Raw genomic sequence first — 21,331 nt, forward strand, 5'->3', positions numbered from 1 at the left:
GAAGAGGAATCATAAAATCTTCAGGCTTTGAAAGCGATATGCAACTTTGGCCAAAAACTGGCAAATGTTAACTCTGTGACAAAAATTTCAAAATTCATAAGAAATTTCTCTTTTGAGTGATTATAAAACTTTCTCTAAAATTATTTTCAAAATTTCTGTTTTTAGAAGTCTTAAAATGATGGAGTTTGGAATTATTTTAACTAGGAGGAGATTTTGTTTTCCTGGAAATGTAAGGAGAGTTCTAAAAGCATGGGTTGAAATACACCTACTACATATGTATGCCACAGAAGAGAAAGAAGAGAAAACGTTCTTTATTCTATCCTGAAAATAAATACAAATTTAATTTGGACCAAAGCTCACAGAGGTTCAGTTATCCAACCCTGTTCCTCTCCTGAACATAACATCCTGATCCTTTCACTTTCCTGTGAAAAAGTAATGTCTTTCCTTTGTCACCAAAAGGAAAACAGAAAGCCATTCCAGCCATATGTTGTCTGTAGTCTTAAGCAGAAGGAAGCTACACATGCTTGTTATTCACAACTCTTCATAACTTTAAGGGAACTACAGATGAGCAGAAAATTGCTGCTTGATACTCCATATGCGAGCTTACTTTATTATCAGTAATGAATTTTCTTTCTCCATTTTGTATTGTCTGAAAGCTATTCTTTTCTGTGCTTTAGGCTTTAATGTTTAGAAATTTTCCTTGCACTTCTACTGAAAAAGAAAAATCAGTGCACTTTGTAATGGCTGATTTTTTCTAATATGGGCAGCAAGCCTTTGACAAAGAGAAAATATCCAGATGTCTTGCTGGCATCTAGGGTGACAAACAGAAAAATCATTGTATTTAATCTGCATTAAGTGTTTCTGTCTGACTACAAGGTTGTTCATAATTAACCTAGTATGTCAATTCCTGTTTCTGTGGACTGCCAATTTGGTAAATTCATGTTCACAGTTAGAGGATTAAAAGCATAGTTTAGCAGATTATCTTGCACTATCAGAGTGGGCAATTACTTTGGTCTAATCCATTTATAACCTGTTCCAAGTATACAAAGTATCAACTGAAGAAGAACAGGGCTGCAAAAACAAACTCCACTACATCCAGCACTTTTGAACACAAACAGCAAAATCAGATGTTTGTGAGTTAGGGATATGGGAGACTGAAGATACTGTATTCCAACCTAGTGAGTAAATGCTCACATTACCTATTTTATATTATTTGCAGGCAGCTGTGTAGGCAGCAGTCATTCAAAGAATCAGTCTAAAATAAATGTGTTCTCATGATATGATGCATTTAGCACATAATATAATGCTAATATAATAAGATAATGCAAATCACAGAAGAAAATGGAAGAAAACTAAATCTCTTATTTGACTGACTGTTGCTGCATGTTTAAAGACACAGACAAGTTAATTCAGAGAAGGTATTCTTTCTGATATAGCCTGATGAGTATATCCCTATCAGTAAATTCCTACACCATGTATGAATCTGTCCCTATACCTGTACGAGTAAATCACTTATGTCAACATACGATAGCAAAGCTCAGGAGATTCCAGGCAAATATGCCTGGAGTATCAGTAGCAAGAGAAAAGCTTGCAAAAGCAGTTGATTGCTCAGCCTAGATCCCTGTGAGCTGTGAATGTCATCAGAATGAATGCTTGTATACGAAAATTTTCTTCAAATTCCTGACCTCCTCATCCCCCATTAACAGCCAAGGCAAGTTAGAGCCACCTGTAACTCTAAACAATGTCAGGCCCACTCCAGAGGGAATCAGAAAACTAACTATACCCTAAGTTCACCCTGTGCTACCCCAAACATGCCTCAGGAACAACTGTCCTTTGTCTTCAATGCTGAGCCTTAGCAAATGACATCAGTTGCCCCACTTCACTTTCCTTAAGACTTAGATTTATTTCCCGCTGTGGGCTAGCTGTCCAGCAACAATTCCTCCAGTCTTCTGCATCTTTCTAGCATTGAGGAAAATCTTCAGTGAAAGAAACTAAAACAAGAGAGTTTCTAAGTGGAGGTAAATGCTACGTTTCTGGCATTACAATATGTATTACTATATATTGCTATACTGTATCATTATGGCTACATTCATAATGCCAACCAGGAAGGTCAAGGCACAGACCTGAGCAGAATCTCATCGTCATCCATGATAAATGGTTTGCACGGTTTTGCTAAGGCCAGCTGGCACTTCCCTAGACAATGCACAGGAACAGTTTTGGGAACACAAGCAAGGGACTACTCCCAATACAACACTTTAGTGCAGTCAGCCTGATTTTTGGGGTAGGGGTGAGTTAAGGGAGTTTTAGCAGTATGAAGACAAACCATGCCATGCTAGTTGGCCTAATGGCCAGGGAACAGTTTCTAACCATTTTCTTTACTAGGATAGACATAGCTACCTTTCGGCTACACCCTGCCTCACCATTCGTATTACCTGCACTAGAAATAGGTCCCAGCCAGAAAAACCATGTAATGAGTACTTAATACAAAGTTCAAAACCTTGTAATATACAGCCGCAGCACATGCCTCTTTTTAGAGGCTGGAACAGTTAAAGAAAAGAGCAAGTAATCTATTGATAGCTAAGACAGTTAAGTTTTTCAGTGTGAGTGGTGGGAGTTGAACTGTTGATGTGAAAGAACAGGAGTTTAGTTCCTCCTTTTTGTTTGTGAGGGCCTATTCACAAACCACCTTCATACCCTCTGATTGAGCTTTTACTCAGTCTATTCAAAAATAAAGCCTAGAAGCAAAACAGAGCTTTACAATTAATCACCAAAGCCAAAAGTAGCTGTGGGACATATGCCTCCTGGATTTTTCTGGACGTACATCTGCCTGGTACAGGAATTGGTTAAGTAATACCTAGTATTTGCCTTAAAAATCAGCACTTGCGCTGAATAATATTTACATCTCACAGTTAGCTTCAGCAACCACAACTCGAGATGCTGTAATATTAAATACACTCTTTTAGAAATATATTCAATACTTACTGGTGGTCCTCGAGGGCCTGTTGGTCCTGCTTCTCCCTCTGGCCCCTGTTCACCCTGTTTTGGGGATAGGAGCGACACAATGAATTTGAAAGTGATTCTTTGCACGATGCAAAGTTTTTGTTTTTCTAGGTCTTCTAAAGAAGCATAATGATCTTACAGGTTTACCAGAATTTCCCATCAAACCTGGCACACCAGGGGGACCTCTGTTACCCTATTGGACAGAAGATGAAAAATATTAGTCAAGCCAGTGGTTTTTCATTCCATTTTAAAATAAAAAATAAAAATAAAAAAGAGGAAATCAGTACGCTCTTTTAAAAAATCATTCTTTATTCATTTTTAAATTCTACTTTCTTTTTTATTTTTAGTTTAATTTCCACTTAATTCTTTCTATTTAATTTATCTAAAATCAGATTCTAGTTCTTTTGTCATGTACACAATGACAAATACCAAATAGCCTTGATGGATGCTCTCTAATCCCAGGAAAAGATAGTATCATCTATACATTCCTTCATTGTACTTTAAGCTGAAATTCAAGTCTCAGTCTAGGTTTTTTTTCAGTTACTTCAGTTACAAATAATCTGATCTGAAATGTTCCATAATTTCAATTTCAATTACGTAAATAGAGATGATAATCTTTGTAATTCAATCAGTTTAGTGCAGATATAAATATTATTCTTACTGTGAGCTGCTTCACTTATAAGGCTAACTGAGGTACCTCTCTCACTTTCTAATACTGTGATATTCTAACAATGAGTACCACAGATTTAAAAAGAAATGGCTTTTTTTCTTTTTTTTTTTCTTTTTTTTTAGGTATTGCTTATTTAACACCTGGAGTCACTAAAACCAGATCCTGTAGTAAACGAATCACAAAAAAGCATAGGACTAAAGCTGATGAAAGTATATATTTAATTCTTTCAGTCAAATATTCATCTCTGTCACAATGGAAAATTAATAAAGTTTCACTGAATAGAACATGCTAAGCACAAATACAGTTTTATAAGAAAGTAAATGCTCAGATAACCTACCTTGGGGCCAGGAATGCCTTTCACACCTGGAGAGCCTGGTAAACCCTGAAAGAAACAACATTTTACAGTGTTCATTTGTTGTTAAGAGGACTGGAAAAGCTATAAAAATTATCTTTCCCTTGTCAAAGTAGTAATTTGATTTTTCTAGTCCTTTTCTTCAGTATTGAAGCACTTTCTACCAATGACGGAGCAAGCTTGAATTTACAAAGTAACAGATAAAGAGTATTATCCTACTTCCTAAATGGACAGAAGTAGCAAGGAAAGTGAGGAGTTGTGACTTTTTCTGGCTTAGACTAATTTAACAGATAATTTTTCTATACATTTTATGCCCTTTTCACTTCTGTGCAACAGCTTCTAGCAAGAATGCTTTTACCAATTTCCACCCCCACCCCAGCAGCAGAACTTACTTTGCATTACAAATATACTTCCAAATGTTTTTTAGTGTAGCTCCTTCACTATATCCTTGCAACAACAACTCCTGTAGAATAATGTTTCAAAAAAGTTTCTATTTAGCTCTTTATAATCTGCACAGCTTTCACAAATAATCAGTTACTATGAAAGGATTATCTACAAAAGCACTCCAAGAAGCTTCCCTATAACCTCACCACAGGGGTACACTGGATCAGGAAAAAACATGAGCATGATGCATTCCAGATGTTCTGGGCTAGCAGAATATCAAAAGGAGGTTGTCCATTTAAGCTGTGTTAGAGCAGCAGGTTGGCTCTTCCGGCTAAATCTCGGTATCAGTTTGGCCCCAGTTAACAGGATGACATCAGCTCTCATTTTGAAGACACACCAAAATATATACAAGGTAGAAGAAATTAGAAACTGTAAGAGAACTGCATGCTGGCCATGAACCTTTTGTGAGATGGAATTCTTCACTATGCTACTATGAGTAGATTCAGGCTTTCATGCAAAACAGTTTTGAATATACATACCAGAATTTCCCTTGCATTGGATTTAGTCTTCCTTGGCTTTTTGCTTAGCTTTTTCACCCACTTCACCCTAGCATCACGATCAAAATAAGCCCATATCTGACCTTTCTTTAGTTTGAACTGAATCTCACTTTCAAGGCAAAATCCCGGATACTTACTGGCAATCCTTGAAGCCCTGCATCACCTGGAGCACCTGGTTTTCCTGGTTCACCCTGAAAAATATTTCAAGTTATTGTTTTTTGCAAATCAAATATAAGGAAAAACTTAATTTCTGAACACAGAGCTAGTGTACTTTTCGAAGCAGAGGATGGAAACTTTATACAATTACTCTTATATTGTGCATAAAGCCACAGGCAGCAGCACAAATAAAAAGCTTGCCACAAATGAGTGAACAAATTTAGAGTACTACCAAAGCAGTTTAACTTAACTATTAAGTTAAACATATGCCAACCCTGTCTTACCTTTGCTCCGGGCATTCCAGGGATCCCTTCCCGGCCATCAACTCCTGGTAAGCCCTTGAAAGACAAAAAAATATATTATTGGAGAAATTTCTCCCAGCCTATAAAAATTAGCATGATACAAAGCAAATGAAGAAATGAAATATACATACTGGTTCTCCTTTGGGCCCTGGGAGACCATTTATTCCTCTTGTACCTTGAGGACCCTAAGAGTAATAATAAAACATGAAAGGAGACACAATGAAATGACAGATGCAAGGAACACTATCAACATATCCTTATTCAGGGATGCATTAGTTAGGTCAGTTAAAGTAACACATAAACATACAGCATAATTAGTTCTCTTCATGTTTGCAAGTAAATATGATTTGAAATCTGTTTGTGCTCACCCTTTCTCCCTTTGGACCTGCCTCTCCTAGCGGCCCTCTCTGACCTTGATCCCCCTACAAGAAAAAAAGAAATCTTTTAGCAACAAAACCAGAACTTAGTTTTCATTTAGGCATAGGCTGAGAAAATCTGAGCCCACAATTGCCTTTTGCACCTAGTGCCACGTGGATTGTCTGAGCAGTATGTGTCTAGCAGCTGCCAGGTTTTTCAGTAGCTTTGGGAATGATGGCATTCGGCTGACAAGTCAGTTGCAGCATCTTTCTCAGAAGGAGCTTGACCCTGCCTGACCCAATGACAGGTAGAATTTGTGAACAACGTGCATTCCAGTTACCAGTGCAACACTGTGGACTTTTTAACTGAGGACAGTTTTAAAACAGCAGCTGACAGCTCCAGCTGATTTTTGGCTGTTCTGAACATCTCTTTTAGATAGTAAATGCCAGTCTTGTAGGGGAAAAAAAGGAAAACAAACAAATACACACAAAAACCCCACAAATTCCCCTGCACACGTTTTGTTCTAATGAATGAATGCTTTTCAGTAAATCAAAAAAACCCAAACAAACAAAAACCAAACGTACTGAAAAATTCCAAACTGCCCTAATGCACAGAAGCACTCAGGATGAAGAGGTTACAATACTGAGAGGCTAAAAAGTCTTCATCTTCCCCATAGTTCTTTGGGGAGAGTAAGTGATTCTGGACTTGATATGATATCATTTATCCATCTGTGGAGAATAACAGATTAATCAGACTTTTTTGATCTACAGCCAAAAAGTTTTAGAACATAGCATCTAACTGGGAAGACCGTGGGAAGTGGTTAGCTAACAAACACTCTACTTACAGGTGCTCCAGGAAGACCTTGGGGACCAGGATCACCATCGAGGCCGCGAGCTCCCTACCAAACGAGGAGAAAATACAAGACATTAAAACGAAGCACTGAGATACTAATAATTTATGTTGCTCCCTAGCTTACTGGGACCTGCAGCTTCTGCTCTAGGTCAGTGTTTCACTTTACCAACTTATAATACAAAATATAAAGAATTTTATCAAAGATTTTTTTTAAATCTTTCCTATTTTGTTTCTTGAGGAGTTACAAAAGCCAGTAATTATTAACTATGGAAAAATGTAATCCATCCACCAGCTCATCCCCTATTAAAACCTACTGGACAATTTCAGAACACGTTTGTGTTGTCTTTTACTAATACTGTTTCCTTTATAGCATAATAACATGGCACCAAAATGTGAATGGAAATTGACAGCAATACTGCTGTTTTTTATTACATGTGTCTCAAGCAAACAACAATACAAATGCTCTCCTATATGTCATTTTTAATGAAGGATAGAACAAACATTTTCAGAAAAGATTTAGGAACAGTAAGTAAATTAGTCAAATAGAAGTAGTAAATATTTCAAATAGATAAAATAGGACACAAACGTAAGCAAATAACAACTGAGACTCAGGGGACACAAAGGCAGTCAGAAAAGCAAAACAATATCATAACAGCACAGCAAACATGTTCGAAAGGTTAGGAAGGGTCACTCACGAAAAGATTCATAATCAGGACAAATCTGATTTGTTTTCTGAAAATAGGTCACAGAATAAGGTTTCTGAGATTTTACTTCTGGAGAATGAGACAATGGCATGACTGCTGCATTTTGTTACTTCCAGAAATTTTGACTACAGAGATTTAGTAAAATCATAAGAGTGGAAACGTAGCAGTCCGTTTTGATTTAACCGTTTGACGAACAGCTGGAAAATGACCCAGTAAATTCTGAGCCCGTATAAACATGAATCTCACTGGCAGCAATTTCAGATCCTAAGACACAAGAGACAGAAAGAATGGAGAGAGCAGAAAATCTCAGTATTTATTCCCTGACAGAAACTGGGACACAGGAAGTAAAAGACTTCAGGAAGATGTAAATCAGAGGAGGGAATACGTAATAAATTTTAGCTGTCATAAAAATATGTTACAGGTTACAGCTACTATAAATATTTAGAAAAAATTAACCTGTTACCTTGCTAACTACATACTTGCACGCTTGCCATATTACTATAAATCCAAGGATCAGAGGGAATCATGGGTAAGTGGGAAGAATAAGTGTACTTCAGTGAAATCTGATGCATTTATCAGAAAGACCAGTGCTGCCTTTCTTCCTAAACAAAACACTATAGCTACGGAAATATATCTAGTAGGAGGAAGTTCATAAAAAAAAGAGAGAGAGAGAGAGAGGGAGAGATTTAAATAAGGTTAAAAACATTCAGGGGTGAACGTTTTTGCACCCAGTCCATTTTATGGAAAAAAAACTTAATACTCACTTTGGTGCCTTTAGGTCCCATTATACCAGTTATACCTCTGATACCTAGAATGCCCTGAAAATGAAAAGTATATTTAAATCACACTTTGATCTTCATATCAGAACCATGCTAGTTTTCAGACTGCAGACTCCTTAGAGTTCTGTATTCTTTATTTTACTATCTACTTATTTTAAAAGGAATAATACAGCTATTTCCATATTAGAATATTTAAGTTATATAGCAATTTGGTATTTTACTAATTTAAGAGTTTTTAAAAGACTAACAAAACTATCAGGCTGAGTGCTACCAACCGCAAATATACTTCAAGGTCTGAAAAACATTCATTTGTCTTCCTGAGGATCACAGATTTGAAACAACCTCCCTGTGCAGTCTGTGTGAGAGACAGAAACATGAAGGCCAGATTCACAAAAGAGCTTGGTTGTCTAAAGCAGGGTATGAGATAGATGCAGGAAATAAACACCAATGGACTTTATAGAATTCTAGAGGTAGACAAAAACTGTACAACATGCTCCACTTCTATGCCTACAACATCTGAGAGACTGGACTAAGAAGATATTCTAGCACAGCACAACATATCCCGTCACCATTTTGCTTCAAAATACAGCTGGACGAGGAGTAGGAAATATGGCTTCAGTGTTTTCCTCTACCTGTGAGACTGGAACTACGTAGCATGTCTCTTCTCTGTAGAGAGACCTAGCTCTCAGCCATAACATACTTGTCTTGCAACAGGGAGAATGCACTGCAACAATGTTAACAAAACAGCTACAGAAACTGTAACCTAGCATAGACAAAACCCACTCCTAAACCAGATTCTAGATAGGATGCCCTTTTACTTGCTCTTAATAGAGCTAGAAGGAATTTTGCACAGAACATTTAAAGCTTTGTCAGCCCAAAACATGAGAAAAAGCATGACACTCCAACTGTGATTAAAGCAGCCCAACAAGGAAGGGAGAGACACGCTGTTCCAAGGCTAGAGGGAAACTAGACACACTGTGGTGCCCACTATCCTCTAATAAAACAACGTCTCTCCCAGAGGTGGACTGTCAGGTGCAAGTCCTACTCTCCATGCGTTTCATAAAAGTGGCAGATTGTAGATGCTCCTATTGGGACCAGATTTCTACCCTTTCTATGGATCTGAGCCTTACACTCTCACATGTAAGAAGCATACAAACAGATAACAATGAGTCTACAGCCTCTCAATCTGCACCTCTAAAGTGTGGCCTATCCCTATTTTTACATAACGTGTTTATCTGACATCACTTTCTGCATACTGTGAATCCTATTTTTTAAAAAGAAACAATTATTTTAAATCTTGTTTGTAAAGTCATCAACTGGTGAAACAGTGAAGTGAAATGAGTCTACTTCCCGGACTTGCAAAAAGACAGAAACCTGAAACAATTTGCTCGTCAGGGGCAGCCACTTCATCGCCAAATCTTAGTAAAGACTGAATCTCACAGTTAAACATGTTTAAAATATAAACACTAGCTTTGGAAGGCTGGAGTCAGTCACCAACATTGTGAAAAGGAAGGCCAGAAAAACCTGTACAGTTCACCTATTTGCTCTATCTAAATAGAATACAAAATTTTGGATATGAAATGTTTTTTAAAATAAGCCTTTCCATAGAAATATTTAGACCAGAAAGACTATGTGGTACATAGTTTTCTGGATGGACCTAAATAGTTCTACTTTCACTCATACGCAATATGACAGAATTAAAAGGTTGATATATAGATTTTTTATAATATACATTTTCTTACAGTAAGAAGACAACAGATATGATGCAATAAAGCAAAGGGGTAGCACTATTTAAGAGGAAATACTTTACTGGAGGGCCTGGAGCTCCAACTTCACCAATGGGTCCTTGGTCTCCTTCTTCACCCTGGAAAAGCAAAAGGAATACATCTGTAGCCAATTCATACCATGGTTAATGCTCTATCATCCTAAAAGGTAAATTTACTACTTACTGATCATTATCAGCATGTCTTCCTTGAAAGAAATCCCAATAAAGGCACACTACTTTCCCAGAACATAGACAGATACTAATTTAGGTTCATACTCTTTTGGATTATTAGCCAAAAGGATAAACTCAAAGCAATCCTAGTATGAAGAAAAGTAAAGATATTTTATTCTTAATCATTCATTCATTTTTTTCTCAATATTAATATTCGTAGGTTTCTTTGTTCTTTTTAAGAGCCTAATGAAGGTATATTAATACATGCGAATAGACTGGATATGTCAGTAGCTCTTCACCACAACAGCATACCCTGCTTCAGAATTTTTTGAAAGTGAAAATAGTAAAAAGCCTTGTCTGGTCAAACACCAATTAGATTAGATGATAACCTCACTCATACAATGACAGTACACACTACCAGAACTATAGTATTTCCTGGCAGTTGAATTTGCATAGAGGGATTTTGGAGCATAATACAACCGCTCAACATTCAGAAAAAAAAATGAGGGAAATTTTTTTTAATAAATTAATTTTCTTCTCAAAATACTCAGGAACAGAGAGCTGTTTTTTTGTAAAAACTTTTCTCCTATTTTCAAAGTGATTTAGTTTTTAAAAGGGTTTAGAGTGCCTATGCTAGAAAAAAAAATTCCTTTCGCGACAACAGTGAAACATAGACAAAGGCAGTGCACATCTCAACTTTTCTTATAAATATCCCAATATTAAACAACGTTAATTCAGACGAAAGACTTTAAAGGAGGATACAGTTCACTCTTCAAGCTGAATCATACTTGGTGTCTTTATTACTGTTATAATCTTTCTTGCTTCTGATCGTGTCCTTTCTCTCTAAAATATCCCTTTTCCTCTCATTCTTCTGTCGCTCTTACTACTCAGCAGAGAAATAGAATAATATCCTTGGTATATCCACAGAATTCTTTTGCATTTAAATCTTTGGATGATTTACAATTAATAAATTCTACTTCAATTCTTTCCATACATTTCATAATAATTAAATGTCAACGATCAAAAAAAAAGCAAGAGGAGTACTAACTTCTGTGTCACAAAAATACAGAGAAGAGGTGAATGATTAACAGAGGTGTGCCTTTTGTTAGTGTGGAGAATTATGATAAGTAGTATCTCTTCATGTATTCTGGAAAAAACAATAAATAGCTTTAATAAATTCTAAAGCCTTTTTTGAGGAAAAAGCTAAACTACTACTAGCTTGCTAACCACAGCAGCCATTCCTCTTCGTGTGTGTGTTTGTGTGTGCGTGCGTGTGTTTTTTACCTTATAGCCTTGTTTTCCTGGTTCACCAGACTCTCCTTTTGAGCCTTTCTGTCCCTAAAATAAATGTAAATAAATAAATAAATAAAGATTATAAATGAAGATTATTCAAAATTAAAATACAGAGTTTTGCAAAATAGATACAGACTCCTTAGAACAATTTTTCTGTCCCCTCTGCAATCCCCGTTCACCAATGCTGCCACATTTATCTAGTTCACACTACATATTAACAAAAAAAACAGCACCAACTTCAAAAAGATCTATTCCTAGATCTAACAAGGCAGTATTTCTAGACAGGTTACTATTTCTTCTCAGGTTATTATCTAACAATTTCCTCAGGCCAATAGTATTTTCAGAAATCAGGTGAAGAATACATAAAGGATCTCAGATAAAACGAGACTCAAGAGGTGTTCATTTCAATTTAGTACGTTACAGGTCTTCTGTGAAAAGAAAAAAAACACCGAAGTTCTGGGGAGTATCTAGAGTTTCTGGAGTTGTCAGATTACAAATGCTCTGGAAAGTGAAGGAAGCTATCCTTAGCATACTCTAATCCTTTCAGCACTGTACATAAATTTTACCCCAAAGATTACAGCAATAAGAGATTTCAACAATGAGAGGTTATTTTAGCACAGCTGAAGTAATTCTACGCATCCATACTGATGCAATGTTTTTTGAAAAGAATAGTCAACTGCCCTTCTGCCAAGCCAGCATGTCCCCTCCCTTATGCTTTGAGACAGTATCTCTGCAAGGAATGTGTTTGAACAAACAGAATCTCTTACCTTCATTCCCATTAAGCCCGCATGCCCTGGGCGGCCAGGTGGACAAGCATTGGGACACTGAAAAGCACACATAGTTAGTACCACGTCGTTTGGATAAAGTTGTCTGAGATGATATTATTTTAAAAACATACACAAATATCTTACCAGTGGGTCTCCATCTTGCAGGCCAATTGTTCCCTAAATTAAATGAAATTAATCAAAGTCAGTAAAAAGAATAAATAAATAAATAAATAAATAACAGACCTGATCAATTAGACAATACAGCAATGAAAAGCAGAAATTCTACTATCTGAAGCTGAAACCAGAAGTGCAATCAACCAAAAGCATTTACGATATGAAGAGTATCTAACTTGGAGGATTTTCTAGGTACCTGCAAAATCCTATCTTCTAACTTAGATCAACTTTCCTGAAAAACAAAATCTTACTTTTGTTTTTTAAGCTACCTTAAACAGATTTTCTATTAACTAGAAACAAACATATTTCAGCCACACATTCAAATCAGAAGTTATGTAGGAATTCAGATTGTCTGTCTCAGATTATGTAGGAGTTCAGATTGACTGTTTGATTTTTTTTTTCAAATATCAAATTCTCCAGACTTACTATTGGACTTACTAACCTGTCTTTAATCAACCTGATGGCCAGTGGTAGCAACGCTTTATGTTACATCCACAGAAGGGTATTCCTAAACCTTTGATTTAATGAAAACTGATTTTTGAGTTTCAGTATTTAGGAAATCTTCCGAAGTAAAATTAATTCCTTGCCTTATCCAGACTCCACAGATTTCAAACAGAATCCAAAACAATTCTGCAGTAAGGATTTTTTTTACTTACTACTGTCCCTTTCAAGACAAGATTCAGATCTTCATAGAGAAAATAATTTCACAAGTATTGATAGACGAGTGAGATGTCTGTCATTTACTGGAATTGCAATAAATTAGAGATCTGTGTACAAAGACATGGAGTCAGGGTGGGGAAGGCCATTTCTCATGTTAAATTAAATACACTTACTGGAAGCTAATGGAAGCCTGTGAGGCACAACAGGGAGAAATATGACTTCACAGCAGCAGCTAGATTCTCTAAGCCCCAGAGGGATGGAACACAGTCACTTCCAGGGAGAAGCACAGGTGAATTTAAGGCATGATCTGGTTTCCTTTTATATTGTAGGGTTTAAAGCAAGCTGAGGGTATGTTCGAGGCCTTAATGCCATTAACTGGAGTAGGACGGTGGCACTTGATGATTTTGCCCTCTCAGTTTCTGAATAGAAGCAACAAACATCACTGCTGAGAGTTGCCTTCTACTTTTTTCCTAAATACTGTTCTCCACTTTATCATTCAAAGTATGATTTGATTTTCTACAATACCTTTGCAAAGTCTCTGACAACTCTCATGAAAACAAGAAACATGGCCTACATAAAATATATGGATTTAGGGTCTATCCAGCAACGGAACAGTACAGTTTTTAAAGAGACATTAATATGATACAGCCACGTTTCCCAGCAGTCTGCATTTTACAGCACCTATCCTGCGATGTATCTGCCGGACTCTCAGTTCTACCTTTCTGGGCAGGTGAATAGCTGCAACACAAAGGTAAATGCATGGCAAAGATTCCTCCTCCAGAGAGGCCCAGAGAGCACAGTCACTATCCTAGAGAGGCAAAGCAGTGCTATAAAGCTTTCTTATATCCACTGCAAGCAGCAAGGTTGCAAGAAAGATATTAGAACTTAACCCACCAAGGAGCTTATACTGCTCAAGGTGATGAGCCAAATATTGATTTTTTCTCCTCCAAATAAACAAGAGTCTACAACTGGAGTAATACTGGTCACAGACAACACAGACTACATCTACAACAATACTATAATTCACAAAGAAGTTTAAAATCTGTAAAAGTTACAGTTCAGGACTATTTGCAGAGACAGGAAGACAGTAGTACAGAAATTAGACTGTTTACATCTTAAACCATATTTTATAACCATAAGGACAAGAAGCCTGCTTTCTAAATGAAAGATGAAATGTTGATATCATTACGAGAGTCATACCACAGGCTTTGAACATGAGCCTGTAGATTTTACGATTTAATACAGCCTGCTAAAATCCTAAAGTTGGTATTCAGCTGTATGACTTCAGGAGAGGTTTTGTTGAAGTTGCAACAACAGTATATAATTATGTTATAGATATTAGCACATATTAAAGACAGTCATTTACCCGAGGACCTGGTGGTCCTGGTGGTCCTGGTGGTCCTCTTTTTCCCGGATCTCCCTAAAAAAAGGTAAGATACTTTTGTTAATTCATAGCAGTAATAACACCAACAGTTACATACTCATACCACACAATAGGCAAGAGTGAAGTAGCCACAGAAGGACATGCTAGGTAGACGATAAGACCTAAACCCACAATATGGCTCCAATAGCGAAATTCACAGCAATACCTTTTGCATTTTAAAAGACTATAACGCGTGTTTTAAAAATTACTCAAGGAGCATAAGGTAATTCTTAAACAACTGCGTTTTTTTTTACTACTCAAGTACTTGAGTACCACAATGATAGGCACTCTGAAAAATACTGAAGTAAAATGACTGATATAGTATTAAGGAATCTCCAGCATAGCATGAATCTTAACTTACTCTATTTTATCCTACAGTTCACTGAGCTGGCTGCGTAACTCTAAAAAAAAGCAAATAGTTTTCAGGTAGTTTAGAAATCTGAAGCATGTGACTGCAGGGTCATCTACCCTCTCCTTTATCTCATAGCTGTCAACTAAGATCTGAATTAAAAGATCTTAGTAACTAGCAAAAATGTTCAAAGCAGAAAAAGAAAAAAAATCCACTTTTTCAGAGCCCAAGTTGAACTTAGCAAGTTAGAACCTTTTCCTGCCTGCAAAATTTCAATTTCTAGTGTTTTCAGAAGTAAAGACGATGCGGAACCACTGCCAATTATTTTTTCTGAATACTTCTAAATAAAATAAATCTTCCAATCGGGCCCATCTTTTAACTTAATATTGTAATTTATACATTATGTATGATATGTTATTCAATCATAAATGCAATGAAGATGAACATGGAAAAAATATTCACTAGTTCTCATAATACATGAGAGACAGAGACATAGGTTAAAAACACTGAAAAGGAATAGTTCTTTTCCTCACTATGTATAATTACGTTGTGGAACTCATTGTCAAAATATGTTGTGGAGGTCCTTGGTATAAATGGATTCAAAAACAGACGGATCAAATTAATGGAGGATAGGCCAACATGTAGCTACTGAACAAGGTAGCACAGATGCAACTTCTGATTCAGGATGTCTCCAAACTGCCAGCTGCCAGAAGGTGCAATAGCGTTACAGAAAAATGTCATTTTACGAAGAGCCTGCCCTTTACCCTTCCCCAGGTATCCGTTATTGCCCTTGCTAGAGACAAGATAGTCAGCTAGATGGATTATTTTCTGAACCTAATTGGCAGTTTTAATATTTTTTAATATTCATTTATATGACTGACGACAACGCATTTGGAGAGGTATGCTTTAAGAAGTAGGCTTCATTAAACAAATCCAATACTATTTCAGAGGTCAATTAAAAAATTAATATTTGGCTTCAATTTTCATTTCAGTGGTAAAGTATGGAGTCAACATATGACAGCATGGTGAAGTTGAGCAAATGTTTTAGGAGTACAGTCAGTAGATGGACTAGGAAGAAATACTGAATTGCCATGTTCACTGAAACGAAAATGGATAAAGGAAACATTATGTGATCATGTACTATATCGTAGATGTGAGAAGACAGGAGTAAAGCTGAAGTTCAACATGTGATGTTAACTTTTACTTTTCCTATATTTCTGGTTGGCTTGCTTTATGATTTTAGCTTTCTTTGAAAAAGGGTAGAAGGAGGGTATGAAACATTATACGAAACATTTCATTCTAATCTCATGGGTGGCCACAACTTTGTGCTATCAATTGTGATCTGAGACAAACTTCACCAAACACAGTCCTTCTCTATTAGCAATCTCTGTAGAGGAACAAAACTTATGCTTTCAAGTGTTGTTATAGCTCAAACCATGTTTGGATGGCACAGTAATTAAACATTTTTTCTAAAAGTACCTTGTAGCCATTGAATAAATCTATACTTTCAGCAAATACAGTAGTACTCACAGGTGGACCAGCACGGCCTACTTCACCAGGAAGTCCTGCTGCACCAGCTGGGCCCTGTAACAACCATGTTAAATAGTATTTTTATATCATATAATTCCTGTATAACAAGGAACAAGGAAAGAGAACAAATAACCCTCTCAGTTAGACACCAATGTTCTTGCCCAATACACCACAGACATAAATAACCTCAGTATTAGAAGAGAAAACATGCATAATAGAAATAGAGCATCAGCATTAAAACAGTAGTCTCTTTTTTCACTGAATCACTTTGATTTATTGAACGGTGTATTTATGAATTGTAGAAAATGACACTTACAGGTGGTCCAAGAAGCCCCTTGCCCTGTGAAATACAAAAAAAGGTCAGAAATGTTTTTTTTTTATTGGAGGGGGGACGGTTTCTACACCTAATCCAATATTTGCCAAGAACAGAATATTTAGGGTAAAAAAAAAAAGTACCAAACATTGATGTTTGATTCCGGAAAATATTTTTGAAAATTTCAACTAATGTTAAACATCAATAAGTTTATTATTAGGTAATCATATCAGAAGTAAATTAAATTATTGATTAAGTTGCCTTGCAGTAATATTTATTTGCACATATTTACAAACATGTATACTTCCACAAAGGAATGAAGAGATTAAAGCTTTTAGATTTAACTAATTATCAGGCACCAGGATAAACACATCAATGATATAATAATTTCCTTATTCCTAACAGTGCACTTAAATTGATAATAAAAGAGGAAAAAACATTGATTTTTTGGTAGTACTTCCCCACGGTCTAAATCCATTAAACTAGTACTTTTGGTATCAGAAAGAGCACCAAACTGTTTCTGCTCCAAAATTGCTCCAAAATGCAAATACATTTTCCATCAATATTGCTCTGAACCATTTTAATGAGAAGTGTCCGAGACATCAATGCTCTTCTGCCTATTTGGACAATAGATTCTCCTTAGGAAAATAGAGCCCCTAGTCTTACATTACTGTAATGGATAATTTTGAGAAGAACAGTTGCAACAGCGTATATGGAACAGTTGGCTCAAAAAGTCATGAACATGTTTAAATGTTCAGGAGATTTGATGTAATAAACCATCTGGGTTGAGTGGAGTATACAAGCCACAAAATATTGTACAGAGTTGTATCTTCAAGGATATCTTTAGAGAACTTAGTAAAATTTCAAACATTTAAGAGAGTAACTGCATTGTATCCACTTAATTACAGCAGAAAGTAAACTACTTCTTACCTAACCCATGTAACTCCTTTGCAACTACTTAACAGTAAATTGCTGCAACGTATTATATTATAAATGCTTATATTTCACCACACAAATCAAATCTTTGCTGATAGGACTTACCTGCAATAAGAATATATTATTACAACATCACCTGTCCCCAAAATAAGGAAACTGTCTACTTGCAGGTTCCCATTTGAGTACCCTTCACGCAGCAGTTAATGATCCCTAGCAGCTGCCCCTGTGCAGGCCCTACATGTGCCCTAAAGGAGAAGCCTCTCCACACAGCTTGAGACTGTGGCCTTAGGACCCTGGATGCCTGATGTCTGTTTCAGAGGTGCTTATCTGCCCCACGGAGCACAGGTTTGCACAGTCGGTTACCTACAGTCTGAAAGCACCTGTTCACAGGCACACACTCTGCATATGAGGGAAGTACTTCCACACTGTTAGTGGGAAGCTGTGCCATCCTGCATGAGAAGTCACTTGTCACTATTTGTATGCGTACCCCAGTGCACGAATCTGTGCTTTAATAGACCTTCAAATATTTTCAATTACTGCATCATTAAATACTCATAGTGCTACCTATACGCCACATCTGCAAAACATTAGCAAAGCATCAACTAATAGAAAAGTTAAAGGGATCTTAACAGAGATAAAATGAACTGAAAGGTATAATATATGCACTGAATGTAGCAGCCCCAGTTCCCTTTACCTGGGCCAGATCAGAGACATCAGCATGTTTGGTAGTCAATTAAATCATAGAATCATAGACTCACATGAATTTATCTGAAGTATTCTACTAATTCTGTAATTCTGTCATTTGAGACACTATCAGCAAAACAGAAGAAACAAAGAGAGTAAAATGAAAGTAAACAATGAAGCAAGAAAAAAAGAATGAAAGGGAGAGGAAAGAAGAAACTGAAGATAGCCAGGATATGTTCTGGGAAGACTATGTGACAGAACCAGAAAAGCAGTGTATATAAAACTTCAGATACTCAACATTGCTTTTTCAGTTACCCTGAAGTCCTAACTTGGAAAAAAAAACCCACTGGATGAGCTTGAAAAACAGCGATAATAATTTATACTTAATGAAGGTTGTAGCCAAGGCTTCTGACTTTCTGTTTGCACATAGCATTTTAACTATGTGAGTAGTTTATTTCTGTGAGAAATGAAGTCTTTAGATAGCCATCCAGAGAGACTACTCTACTTGCAAAAGGTCACTGCCTGAATTCAAAGCAGCGTAGAAAGCTAATTATACCCAAACACTCAATTAATCATGTAACTAGTATGCATAATCATAAGGGTGCTCACTATGCTTCTAATAAATGAGGTCTCACAGATTAAGCCAAAGACTTGGGAAGGTTAAACAGCCCCATTACTTCTCAGTTCTAGTAAAAGCTTCTCAAAAAGCCTCTGAAACTGAGAATTAGAACTATCACACTCCATCACTACTGCTCCTACCCTTCAGTTTTTAGATTAGTTGCATTACTCAAGCGAAAAATAAGTTTAATCTCATTGAAGTCAAGATGGCTTGTATTAGCCATTTTGGGAAAATTTCCCTAACTGTTTTATTTCTTCAGCTATCTAAAGCCATTCATCAAAAAGAAAACCTGTACATATGTAATTTCCCTAAGAGATTTATTTTAAGCATTAATCTTTCCATAAGGTTTCAGAATACACAGGTTGATAACCATAGAGCCAGAAAATCAAATATTGGGCTCCTTTCTAAAAGATGAGGTATAAGTACCTACCTTAACAGAAATAGGATGTATCTGACCTTAATCATTAGCAGTGAAATGATAGATTCCAATACCATCATGAGGTGGCTCCAGTAAATCCACCTTTTCTTTTACTCTTAAATAGCTAACAGGTCTCATCTCATGGTTATACATATTCCTGCAGACACCTTTAAATAGAAGGTCCAGCTTTTTATGAATCGGAGGCAGAACAGTTCTAAAGGCAATCCCTACCGAGGTTCACTGAAGTGTATCACCAGAAGAGATGAAGTTTCAGGTCAAATAAAGATCACTAAACTCTCAACCATAGTACAAATTCTCAGAAGGTTTATTGCTTTTACAGCCTTTTGATCACAAAAAAAGACCTGACTCAGACAAATGCTACTCTGAATGGAATCGGCAGTAACCTGGACAAGTTGGTCCAGTTTGCTGCTTTTCCATAGTAACATCTCCATGTCTACGTTGAGATTAACCTTCTTTCATATGTTTTATATACCCACTTTTCCTGAAGGCTCTTACACTAGTCTGTCTCACACTAGTCTGTCCACGACGACATAAAATAATGTATACTTTCCCCACCTCTCAGCTCCTGTTTGAGTTGAACAGTTTTTCCAATGGTTTTTCAACCTCTAATATTTCAGTAACTCTGTTTTTAATTTCCTGTTTTTCCTCTCATACAGTACTTACTTTTATAAACAATTTTTCCATATCATCTGAATAATGAACTTGGTAAAGTTAACCTGTCTTTTCATTCCATCTGCACATTTTAAGACCTATTTCAAACAACCTAGAAATTATTTCCCTAACTACGTGGCAGAAGAAAAAATAATAATAAATAAAACAAAAAACAGTCAAAATCAGGCCTTTCAGTCTACCCAGAAGTTCCTTCAGTTTTGTGATTTTCTCTAACTAAATTTAGCTTATATATTGAGTCTATAGACTGACCAGTTGTTATAAAGTATAACCTATTTATCCTAGGCTCCAGATTTCCAGGTAAGAAACAGGCATCTATGAAAATTAAATATAAATGTCCACACAGAACAATTCATCTTAAGCCTGAATAAGTCTTTCACGTAACCTCCTCAAGAAAAACAATATAATTTCCTCTACGGCTGAGTATCAAAATGATTCTATAATAAAAATGTAATGAAAGTTAGTGGTACAGCATCAAAACTAAAAAGAGATAGTCAAAGCTACAGAATTTCATGAAAAGGAATGCTGTCTTGGAATACAATGCACTTCCTATTTAATCCAAACTATTTCTCCAAAAGCAATACAATACTTATTTAAATCACTGCATTCTGTGCAGTCCTATTATAATTTTAGACCAGTCATGTTGTTCCAGTTCACATTTCATTTGATGTTTTCCTAGTTTCCTAAATAATCTGGGTTTCTGCATGCCAACCATCATTCACTTCTCTAACCCTGTAAATTCCTGAAATTCACAGTTTTTTTCAGCCCCCAAAGATGGATGTTAAATCTATCCGCATGTCAATCTGAACAGTACTCTTCAAATATCCTTTCTCATATTTTATCTTATTTTCACATAGAACAGCGTAGAAATTCCTATAGTGCACTTATACTTTGGTCTTTCCAACATTTAAACACATGGTGAGAAGCTGAAACTGGAAAGACTAGATTAATTCACCCATGTAAAACACGGACTCTCCTGTCTCCACAGCATTTGCACAAAGAGATGGAAAGCAGCAGTAACTATGCTTCCAAAATATGCAGCCACATCACAGATATTCCTCTCTTTTTCACAGCATGCAAACTGAATATGCCCTCCTCAGTAATGAAATTCACACACTTTAAAGAAAAGAAGGCTCCTTTATGTGCTACTTTATAAATTTATGCATTCTTTGAAACCTCAGAAATATTTTCTCACTTTTCTTCACTATATTTAACAATAGGAATACTTTATATTGGTAGTTAAGGTCTAAAAAGCCTCTTCATATAGGAAATCTATTACTTACTGGAAATCCACGAGCACCTGGCAGTCCTGGCTCACCCTACAAAAGATAAAAATGTAGTTTTTCAAAAGGCATTAGCACATAGTTTTCTACACAACATACAGGAAGATGCTCTTGTCTTTTGGCGGGTATCATTTCGTGGACAT

At 36.3% G+C, this 21,331-nt stretch overlaps 1 protein-coding gene across 1 annotated transcript in view; it reads right to left on the minus strand.

Moving 5' to 3' along the window:
- COL9A1 (collagen type IX alpha 1 chain) overlaps nt 1–21,331 on the minus strand; it is a 71,226-nt gene that overhangs the window by 23,201 nt on the left and 26,694 nt on the right. The window contains exons 12-28 of the mRNA XM_009689149.2: nt 21,189–21,224; nt 16,562–16,585; nt 16,246–16,299; nt 14,310–14,363; nt 12,254–12,286; nt 12,110–12,166; nt 11,334–11,387; nt 9,924–9,977; nt 8,099–8,152; nt 6,623–6,676; nt 5,790–5,843; nt 5,553–5,606; nt 5,404–5,457; nt 5,101–5,154; nt 4,008–4,052; nt 3,140–3,193; nt 2,983–3,036 (exon numbers count right to left, since the gene is read on the minus strand). Of these exons, the coding sequence (XP_009687444.1) occupies nt 2,983–3,036; nt 3,140–3,193; nt 4,008–4,052; nt 5,101–5,154; nt 5,404–5,457; nt 5,553–5,606; nt 5,790–5,843; nt 6,623–6,676; nt 8,099–8,152; nt 9,924–9,977; nt 11,334–11,387; nt 12,110–12,166; nt 12,254–12,286; nt 14,310–14,363; nt 16,246–16,299; nt 16,562–16,585; nt 21,189–21,224 (843 nt within the window). The remainder of the gene's footprint in view (nt 1–2,982; nt 3,037–3,139; nt 3,194–4,007; nt 4,053–5,100; nt 5,155–5,403; nt 5,458–5,552; nt 5,607–5,789; nt 5,844–6,622; nt 6,677–8,098; nt 8,153–9,923; nt 9,978–11,333; nt 11,388–12,109; nt 12,167–12,253; nt 12,287–14,309; nt 14,364–16,245; nt 16,300–16,561; nt 16,586–21,188; nt 21,225–21,331) is intronic.

Source organism: Struthio camelus, chromosome 3 (genome assembly GCF_040807025.1).
Source record: "Struthio camelus isolate bStrCam1 chromosome 3, bStrCam1.hap1, whole genome shotgun sequence".
NCBI lineage: Eukaryota > Metazoa > Chordata > Aves > Struthioniformes > Struthionidae > Struthio > Struthio camelus.